This window comes from Pollicipes pollicipes, unplaced genomic scaffold, assembly GCF_011947565.3.
Source record: "Pollicipes pollicipes isolate AB1234 unplaced genomic scaffold, Ppol_2.1 Scaffold_4881;HRSCAF=5763_pilon_pilon_pilon, whole genome shotgun sequence".
Lineage (NCBI taxonomy): Eukaryota > Metazoa > Arthropoda > Thecostraca > Pollicipedomorpha > Pollicipedidae > Pollicipes > Pollicipes pollicipes.
In genome coordinates, this window is record NW_023596576.1 from 31,831,559 (window position 1) to 31,842,473 (window position 10,915).

At 50.0% G+C, this 10,915-nt stretch overlaps 1 protein-coding gene across 1 annotated transcript; it reads right to left on the minus strand.

Annotated features, from left to right (window-relative positions):
* Window positions 1-1,117: 1,117 nt before the first annotated feature.
* Window positions 1,118-8,552, minus strand: LOC119100254 (uncharacterized). Its single transcript, XM_037223360.1, has 4 exons — window positions 8,482-8,552; window positions 8,059-8,226; window positions 1,353-1,520; window positions 1,118-1,136 (listed from the first exon to the last, which is right to left on the minus strand). The coding sequence occupies exons 1-4, from the start codon at window positions 8,550-8,552 to the stop codon at window positions 1,118-1,120; spliced, it is 426 nt and encodes a 141-aa protein (XP_037079255.1).
* Window positions 8,553-10,915: the final 2,363 nt, after the last annotated feature.

Here is a 10,915-nt window from a genome sequence, read left to right on the forward strand (position 1 = left end):
AAATACAAAAAAACATGCCATGATTAACAAATGGGCCATATCCTGAGGTTTCTTTTTGAGGGAGGATTTCCTCCCTTCACATTCAGGGAGGATTATTTCGACCCAACAGCTATAGAAGGTTGTGCGTCTGACACAGGAAAGGCCGTCCGGCATTTGGAGTAGACGCACCTTTGGCCATGCAGATGTTAAGCGTCAGGCGCAGGAGAGGCAGCATGTCTGACACAGGAGAGGCCACGTGACCAGTACTGGGGCGGGTGCGCGTCCGGCACCAGAGTGTGCACGCGTTTAATGAATTGACTACTGCAACAAGTTGCACACATTGCAACCGGCGCACTCCGTAACAACGCAACAGCTACATACACCAGCCATGAGTGAGCGTAAGTGAACCCTGGTGGGGACCCCGTCCGAACGCCCAGCACATAGCCCCTACCCTGTGCGGATTAAGTCACGACAAATGGACCCCCTCCCCCACTCATGTGCATGTGGTTTTGCACCACCCCTGTTCACTTTCCTTCAACCCATAGCGTAGAAAAGGTCACAACTGGCTGCAAGGACTGATTCAAACCAGACCAATCAATTCACACCGCCAATTTCCGTCTTCTTTGATCAGGTGTCCAGGCTAGGGACAAACTATTGACAGCAAACCGACACCCACATATTAATAGCGAATGTCAAAACTGATTTACTTCACTTGAACATCGCTCTTGGAGAAACCCGTGTTAGTTTTGAATTGAAGCATCTGGTTGCTATGCATTCGCTGATACGTGCTGTTTCCTTTTCAGTTCTCTTGAACTCAATCAAGACGTGGTAAAACATCTTGACGGTCGATTTTGGCAGACGCCGCAAAAATACTTTGAGAATATTGCACAGTTCACACTCGGCAAGTCACTAAAATATGCTCAGCAATTCATGTTGTATTTGGGGTGCATGCAAATTGCGAACAAACCGAGCATACTTTGTTGCAACACACATACATATACACATACAAACACACACCTCAATAGCACTGCACTTTATAATTTACAGTCATTACAGAGCCGCGCTTGCATGCCCTCGGTTTGCAGAGTCGAACCACGCACTGTTCTCATTCGCCGCAGTCTCCAGACGTGGCTGCATGCTAGTAGCCGTAGCTGGAGCTGGGCGTGGCAGGGGCGTCGTCAGCCGACTCCGGGAACGGGGAGCCCAAAAGGACGGCGTCCCGACGCGGGGACGTCAGGCCGGCGCCCAGTCGAGATGACCGTGGGCCCAGCGGGCGGCGGGGCACGAGAGGTCCTGGCAGACGGCCGGCCGCCCCGAGCGCCGCCGGGCCGCCCGGCTCGCCCGGCAGAGGGAACACCGCCTCGCCTTCGTACGTGACCTGAGCCTGGTAGCCGCTGTCACCCTCCACCCGGTACGTGACGATCTGGGTGCGGCCGTCGGGCAGCAGCACGCGGTACTCGCCCTGCGTCACGATGCCGTCACTCTCCTCGGCGTGGCCGTAGTTGTTGCCGTAGTCGGGCTCGTCCACGGCCCAGCTGAAGCTGTAGGGCACGCCCGGCCCGTCCAGCAGCCCGTCCGGCCGCAGCTGCGGCGGGTTGCCCTGGTTCTCGATCAGTGCGCCCCGCCGTCCTCCCAATCTTCCTCCGAAAGGTCCTCCAATGGGTCCTCCCAGAGGACCGCTCAGACGGCCGGCGTAGCGAGCGCTGCCAAGGCCGACACGACCCCGGAGGCCAAGCGGGCCGAGCGGACCCGGGTTGACTATATCGACGTCGTCCAGCGGCGGCGGAGCCCCGTACGAGTCACCCTCGGGGCTGGGGACGGCCATCGCCATCGCCAGCAGTGCGCAGACGCTCAGAAAACACCTCATGACTGTATGTAAGACCTCCTGTTGCAGTCGGGCTGTGACCCGTGAACTGATGTCTGAAGCCGGCGCCGGGCCGTTTTATACAGTGCGAGCGGGCCGTGCGAGCCGCGCCTGCGGGGATAGGTGTCAGATGCAGCGTGACCGCCAGGGCCGCCTCCGGCTCCCATCGGCGCATGGTTATGGCCACTTTTGAAGGCCATTCTCCCACACAGCCAACAGAGTTGAGATGTCCCACACCGCCAGGATAACACTCGGGTCAAGACCTTGCTATTTGAGTTATTTCGATCGCCAGTGCTGTGGTCAAGTGGATTACGCTCCCGAATAACATAAAGCATGCACCCGGTCATGCATGGTAGAAGGAGCTGTGTAGTCGGTCACCTCATCGGTACCTACCTGTCCTGGTAACATGTGGTTTTTGTCCTAAACCTTAAAACGTGCGAGGTCCGTGATTCAGACACCAGAGGATTGAGACACACTGCCGCAGAACACACGCTCGTCAGTGTGTGCCAAGAATGCCACGCGATGGTCAAATTGGCACCCAGACCCTGCACAGCGGGATCACCACCGACAGTGGCTCCCATGAATTGAATGCCGCTTGTATGAAACGCGCTAAATGTTTTGGTAAAAAAAAAACATGGACTAACTTTTCCGTGCGTCTATTTTCATCTTGTTTTGCCACACCACCGAGAGAGATGCACACGATTTTTTTCATGTAGTTAACAAGAGAAACATGCCACCGGGCCTCCAAGATACGAGAATCTGGCTATCGTCAGCGTATTGCACATTGTCTTCGTCTGCGTGCGAGGATATGTAAGTGGCATAAATCGAATACAGCAAGGAAGCCAGACCTGAAACTAGGAGGGTGCCGATAGGGTTCAGTAACGACCGAGGAGTTACATGTTCGTCAGATAACCTTTTGGGCACGAACATGCTGATAGTAGTTTGCTAGGCAGCTTTTAAACTAGCGTTCGTCTACACTGTAAGGCCGAAGCTTGCGGAGAAGGTGGTCATGCGGAGTAATTGCGAAACATTTAGACAAATCCAGCACACAGAGCAGTATGACTCCTGCACTGAGAACTTTGTCAGTAATAGATACAAACGCAGTACCAGTCGAGTGATTTGATCTAGAATCATGTTGATTAGACGAGAGCAGGCGGTCGGTTGCGAAATAATAAAAGAGCTGTTCATACACGACGCGTTCTGTTATCTTCGCAATGGTAGACAAAATTCCAATTGGCCGATAGTTAAAAGCTTTAGCAGGTGTGGGAAGCTTTTGAATAGGAGTGCGTCAGACGTCTGGCATGAGTTTTCATGAACTGGGAACGCAGCGAGAGGTAATGACAACGGTGGAGAGAGAGGGGCAGAGAGATAGAGAGTGAGGGGGAGAAAGGGAGAAAGAGAGAAAGAGAGGAGAGAGAGAGAAAAAAATATGATATAATGATATAATATAGAGAAATAAAAAAATGAATACAAAGTTTCACAATGCGAACGCAAAGCACGTGGGCGCCACACAAAGTGCTACTGGGCATTCTTGCCACAACGTGGCACGGGTTGCTCAGTCCAGTGGGGAGGGGGATCTGGGAGCCCTCCGTGGCGGTCCGCGGCAGGCGCGCGGGCAGATCTGGTCAGGTTGTGTCCGCTTGACGGGCGGTGTTAGGTTACGCCTCACGGCGCCGGCCTGGGATTCAATCTGGCGGGCCGCCTGCACGCGACGGTGGGCGCACTGCGCCACCTGGCGCTGGGCCCCTCTGGCAGCTAAAGGTCTGTTCAAGAGCTTGTAGCTTTCGCGGTCACCATCACAGAGCGCTGGTCGTCGCTGCGCCATAGTGTCCTGGGCGGCGCCCGTGATGGGCGATGCAGCTGGGCTACGCACTTTGAGTTCGTTTCACTGGGGCTTAAGTATTTAAGTTTGGGTGGGTTACCAGAAGTAAAGCAGTGAGCTAGAATCGCTCGTAACACTAGGTTGGGAGTGAAACACTTCATCACAAAAAGGCCGTACAGGATTGAAAAAATTAACTTTAAAAAGTTGGAACCTATGAGACAGTGAGAGATGCTCCAGCAAACAAAAACATACATTTCAAGTTGGCATGGATGTAATATCAGAAACATGACAAAAATGTTTTAACATCTTTGGTCATTACAGTCAACCAGAATACATTAAAGCACAGTTATTTTACAATAGTGCAACGAGCATCGAAAACCCTCCAACACCAACGTTTTGCTGCTGCATTTTGCACTTCCCTCCACAGGATTTGTTATCACAAAATAAAGCAAAGGAATGCAAAACAAACACAACAACCCAAAATTCAACAAGTACAAAGCATTCAAAAACAAAAGACATTGACTTCTCCACATCCGCATATCACTTAATCAAGCACCACAGCTATACCTCTGGCTTCTGTTCAGCCTGGGTCAGGAAATATAAGTATCATGTCGTTCTTTCTTGCAAAATATCAATGTTTATTTCACTGAAAGTGACCTAACTAGGCCTAACCTACCAAGCCTTATCTTACATCATCCTGTCTCACCTACCTGTATCACAGCAGCATTTGTGAGTCAATGATTCTAGCAAAAATCCTATTGCCACTTCTCATGCAATTAACCAACTTGGTCTAACTTAGAGTAGCCCATGTGCTGAACATCATCTGAACTCGCCCCACCTATTTCTTGCCATTAACACTTGTGATAAAACATGATCAAGCTGGTTTTTGGTTGGCTGCAACTTTCGGTTTGCTTCAATTAATTTGTGTCAGCTTGTGGACACTAGGCAGTATAGGCCAAAATCTCTCAAATCACTTTGAATAGTTTGTTCTCATTTTCACGGTTAGCCTCTATCAACGACGATGGTGAGCATGATCCAAAACCAATATTTCTCCTCCAAACACAACGTAACTTATAGATGGCCACAAAACCGCTTTTGCTGCTTGCCGTTTCACCAGCAACAAATGTGTCCATTAACGTTTGGCTTTTCACATCTAATGACTTAAGGTTTGAAATGTTGGCTTCACATGTAAAATGGTTTTATTTGCTAAAACTAATATCTAGCTCATGTTGTAATTGATAAGAGTATTCTTGTGCTAAGAATATAGTGCATGTCTACAGTACAGTCATTTGCCAGTCAGCAAACTATGGCAACTATGAACAACATCCTGTAAAAGCAGACATGGGGGAGCACTTTAACCAATTGGGGGCAAAAAGCCAAGTTATGGAAAAACATAGTGTGATTTCTTGTCTTGTGGTATCATCATTTTTCTTATCAACAAAACTCGATACATTTAAGCAGAAAATGAATAACTATGGTTACCACTCATGTGATGAAGGCAGTTGGGTTAGCAATTAGCTGCTCCGCAGGAGAAACTTACAGGCTTTTTAAGGGAAGGGTTCTTTCTGCGCCTCCACGCACGCGCCCCCACATTCGGTGTCTTTCGCATGGTTTGCTGACAGAATTGGTCATCTAACGCGCCCACAAAATATGAACATCAATTACGCCCAACAACCTACAAGATTAAAATGTATTTCGCTGCCAAACACTTAAGTATGAACTGCGCCAGGTCTGTCCCGAAGCTTCGCAGCAGGATAATGTAATGTGGTGAGGTAGTGAAACCGGAGTGGCCTAGATTTATCATTATTGAGCCCCGCCATGAACCAAAAACCGCTAACTGGGGTTTTAGCAGGGCAAAAATGGCAGAAAGAATGAGTTCTGTGCTTCAAATATTCTCCTACTTTTTTACCACCTGTTAGGCGCATATCAAACATGCCGAGGCAGCTGGTGAATTAATCCAATTTATGTAAAAAATATATACAAATTTGCAGTTGAAACATTTTGCAGAAAAAATTGGTCAACATTACAAACCATAGATGGTGCTTTAAAGATGACTGCAAAGGAAGGAAAAATAAAGTTATGTCATACCCGTATGAGACCAAGAAAAAACAGAAATAATTAGATATTTATAGAAACTCAGGGTTGTTTGGTCAAATTTTGTAATCAACTTGACTAAACTAACTAACTTGACTTGACTAACTTGACTAACTAACTAAACTTGACTTGACTAACTAAACTTGACTAAACTTGACTAAACAACTTGACTAAAAATCTGCGGAAGTGTGTTCAAAGTGTGACATTCAGATATGATTCCTTGAGGAGTCATTTTTTGAACTTTTCACTCCCACATTACGGGAGTGGTGTAATTTTGTGGTCAAGTTTCTTCGGGTAAAATAAATATATGGAGTGAAATTATCTGCCACGCTTTCCTTGTGTTTGCATCGGGCTTTGCTTTCCTGTAGTGTTTGCGTGGTGTGGCCCCCCAAAATTGGGTTTACGTGAAAATCTTGCATTTAACACACAGCTGAAGACTGTCATGCATTTCGTAAACAAACCAAACTTGAAGCATGCAAGCGGCTGGATTCGTTGATGCTTTCGGGCTTGAAGGTACCTAGTGCGCCTGCTCTGAAAATGCATAGGCATGATTCAGATGTAGGTGAGGCAGGATATGGCCATGGGCGTCCAGGGTTTGTGTAGCCTTGTTTATGAATGATGGTTTCAAGTGAGGGCGTTTTTCGAAGACACCTGAAAACCTCTTAATGGGAAATATGGGTTTGGTATGTGTGGTTAGACAACATCAGGTAGGAGTGAAAAGTTCCGATCAAAAATTGGGAAAAGGGGGGAAAATTCCTCCTCATAGGGTATTGCTTTGCACCCAAAGTCGGTAATTCCATGACGCTGCGCTACAGGCTACAGACTACATGCTACAGCCTATAGGCTGCATGTGCTAGCCACGAGTGAGTCCCGGCAGGGACCCCGTCCTAGCAGTACTAGGACGGGCTCCCCAACAGTGCTAGGCTATCACTGTAGGGGCCCGTCCCGGCACTGAGCACTTAACCTGTGTATTGGTCTCGGTGCGGGCTATGCCCCGGCCGATGCACCCCCAGGTGCAGGTGGTTCTGCAACATCATTATCCACTCGCCATAACCCCATAGCGCTGAAATGGTCATTGCTGGCAGAAAGGAATCTAATGCAAACCAGACCAGGCAAATCAGTGCGCTCATTACCGCCGTCTTCAGTGCCCAATTAAGAAAAGCTAAAGACTGATTGAAATACCCGCATGCCAATCGTGATTAGTTTGAATAACAATAGCTCAAAACCAAAATTAAAGACCAAGGGCGGAAAACTACCTGCTGGCCGCAACCATAAAGAGCTGCAAATCGCGCATCAAGGGCGTTACGTACGACGCACGCGATCCAAACTCGTGTTAAGCCAGAGAGTGAGCACTTCCGACGGCGTCAGAACCAGAAGACTATTCGGTTTCATTCGCATCATTTCCCAAATTATTTTCCACTTTTCAATTCATCCCATGGTGCTGGAATAGGTCACTGTTATATATAACATCACATACTTCAATTGGTAAGTCAAATGGCCATTACTGGCAGAAAGGGCCCTAATCGAAACCAAAACAAACAAACAGTACACCAATTCCCGTTTGCCTTAATCAAGCGCCCAATTAAGAAAACTGCTGGCGGACCACAAACTAACACGCACACCCTAATCAAAAACGCAGCTGGTGGCGGCGACACTAATCAGTTGAGAATAGATTTGAACATCGCTCTTGGAGAATCTGTGTCTATTTTGAATAAACGCGTTGAAGTGCGGCGCAGTCAGGGACATATTCATCGCCTTTTCACCGACGGTCGAATCTAGCAGGCTTGCTGCAAGAATACATTCAAAATACCGCGCAGCTCACGAGTTAATAAGAGCCAGCAACTATTTGTTTACAATGTATTTGCAACGCGTCCAAGTGCAAACAAATGGAGGATGCTTTCTTCCTACAACACATACACACACACGCACACCTCTAAGTAGCATTGCACATTATAACTTACATTCACGGCAGCATTAGCTCGGGTAGTACCTGTACACGCTCGTTCTTCAGATTCGAACCACGCGCTGCTCTCGTTCGCCGCAGTCTCCAGACGTGGCTGCATGCTAGTAGCCGTAGCTGGAGCTGGGCGTGGCAGGGACGTCGTCAGCCAACTCCGGGAACGGGGAGCCCAGAAGGACGGCGTCCCGACGCGGGGACGTCAGGCCGGCGCCCAGTCGAGATGACCGTGGGCCCAGCGGGCGGCGGGGCACGAGAGGTCCTGGCAGACGGCCGGCCGCCCCGAGCGCCGCCGGGCCGCCCGGCTCGCCCGGCAGAGGGAACACCGCCTCGCCTTCGTACGTGACCTGAGCCTGGTAGCCGCTGTCACCCTCCACCCGGTACGTGACGATCTGGGTGCGGCCGTCGGGCAGCAGCACGCGGTACTCGCCCTGCGTCACGATGCCGTCACTCTCCTCGGCGTGGCCGTAGTTGTTGCCGTAGTCGGGTTCGTCCACGGCCCAGCTGAAGCTGTAGGGCACGCCCGGCCCGTCCAGCAGCCCGTCCGGCCGCAGCTGCGGCGGGTTGCCCTGGTTCTCGATCAGTGCGCCCCGCCGTCCTCCCAATCGTCCTCCCAAAGTTCCTCCAGGGGGTCCTCCCAGAGGACCGCCCAGACGGCCGGCGTAGCGAGCGCTGCCAAGGCCGACACGACCCCGGAGGCCAAGCGGGCCGAGCGGACCCGGGTTGACTATATCGACGTCGTCCAGCGGCGGCGGAGCCCCGTACGAGTCACTCTCGGGGTTGGGGACGGCCATCGCCATCGCCAGCAGTGCGCAGACGCTCAGAAAACACCTCATGACTGTATGTAAGACCTCCTGTTGCAGTCGGGCTGTGACCTGTGAACTGATGTCTGAAGCCGGCGCCGGGCCGTTTTATACAGTGCGAGCGGGCCGTGCGAGCCGCGCCTGCGGGGATAGGTGTCAGATGCAGCGTGACCGCCAGGGCCTCCTCCGGCTCCCATCGGCGCATGGTTATGGCCACTTTCCAATGTCGTTCTCCCACACAGCCAACAGAGTTGAGACGTCCCACACCGCCAGGATAATACTCGGGTCAAGACCTTGCTATTTGAGTTATTTCGATCGCCAGTGCTGTGGTCAAGTGGATTACGCTCCCGAATAACATAAAGCATGCACCCGGTCATGCATGGTAGAAGGAGCTGTGTAGTCGGTCACCTCATCGGTACCTACCTGTCCTGGTAGCATGTGGTTTTTGACCTAAACCTTAAAACGTGCGAGGTCCGTGATTCGGACACCAGAGGATTCAGATACACTGCCGCAGAACTTCGTCAGTGTGTGCCAAGAATGCCACGCGATGGTCAAATATGGCACCCAGACCCTGCACAGCGGGATCACCACCGACAGTGGGTCTCATGAATTGAATGCCGATTGCATGAAACGGGCTGAATGCTTTGGTAAAAAAAACACAAAGCTATGGACTAACTTTTCCGTGCGTCTATTTTCATCTTGTTTTGCCACACCACCGAGAGAGCTGCACACGATTTTTTTCATGTAGTTAACAAGAGAAACATGCCACCGGGCCTCCAAGATACGAGAATCTGGCTATCGTCAGCGTATTGCACATTGTCTTCGTCTGCGTGCGAGGATATGTAAGTGGCATAAATCGAATACAGCAAGGGTCCCAAACCTGAAACTAGGAGGGTGCCGATAGGGTTCAGTAACGACCGAGGAGTTACATGTTCGTCAGATAACCTTTGGGCACGAACATGCTGATAATAGTTTGCTAGGCAGCTTTTAAACTAGCGTTCGTCTACACTGTAAGGCCGAAGCTTGCGGAGAAGGTGGCCATGCGGAGTAATTGCGAAACATTTAGACAAATCCACCACACGGAGCAGTATGACTCCTGCAGTGAGAGCTTTGTCAGTAATAGAGACAAACGCAGTACCAGTCGAGTGATTTGATCTAGAATCATGTTGATTAGACGAGAGCAGGCGGTCGGTTGCAAAGTAATAAAAGAGCTGTTCATACACGACGCGTTCTGTTATCTTCGCAATGGTAGACAAAATACAAATAAGCCGATAGTTAAAAGCTTTAGCAGGTGTGGGAAGCTTTTGAATAGGAGTGCGTCAGACGTCTGGCATGAGTTTTCATGAATTGGGAACGCAGCGAGAGGTAATGACAACAGAGGAGAGAGAGGGACAGAGAGATAGAGAGTGAGGGGGAGAAAGGGAGAAAGAGAGAAAGAGAGGAGAGAGAGAGAAAAAAATATGATATAATGATATAATATAGAGAAATAAAAAAATGAATACAAAGTTTCACAATGCGAACGCAAAGCACGTGGGCGCCACACAAAGTGCTACTGGGCATTCTTGCCACAACGTGGCACGGGTTGCTCAGTCCAGTGGGGAGGGGGATCTGGGAGCCCTCCGTGGCGGTCCGCGGCAGGCGCGCGGGCAGATCTGGTCAGGTTGTGTCCGCTTGACGGGCGGTGTTAGGTTACGCCTCATGGCGCCGGCCTGGGATTCAATCTGGCGGCCGCCTGCACGCGACGGTGGGCACACTGCGCCACCTGGCGCTGGGCCCCTCTGGCAGCTAAAGGTCTGTTCAAGAGCTTGTAGCTTTCGCGGTCACCATCACAGAGCGCTGGTCGTCGCTGCGACATAGTGTCCTGGGCGGCGCCCGTGATGGGCGATTCAGCTGGGCTACCCACTTTGAGTTCGTGTCACTGGGGCTTGAGTATTTAAGTTTGGGTGGGTTACCAGAAGCAAAGCAGTGAGCTAGAATCGCTCATAACACTAGAGTGGGAGTGAAACATTTTATCACAACAAGGCCGTACAGGAGTGAAAAAAATTAACTTAAAAAAATTGGAACCTATGAGTCAGTGAGAGATGCTCCAGCAAACAAAAACGTGCATTTCAAGTTGGCATGGATGTAATATCAGAAACATGACAAAAATGTTTTAACATCTTTGGTCATTACAGTCATGCAGAATACATTAAAGCACAGTTATTTTACAATAGTGCAACGAGCATCGAAAACCCTCCAACACCAACGTTTTGCTGCTGCATTTTGCACTTCCCTCCACAGGATTTGTTATCACAAAATAAAGCAAAGGAATGCAAAACAAACACAACAACCCAAAATTCAACAAGTACAAAGCATTCAAAAACAAAAGCTATTGACTTCTCCACATCCGCATATCA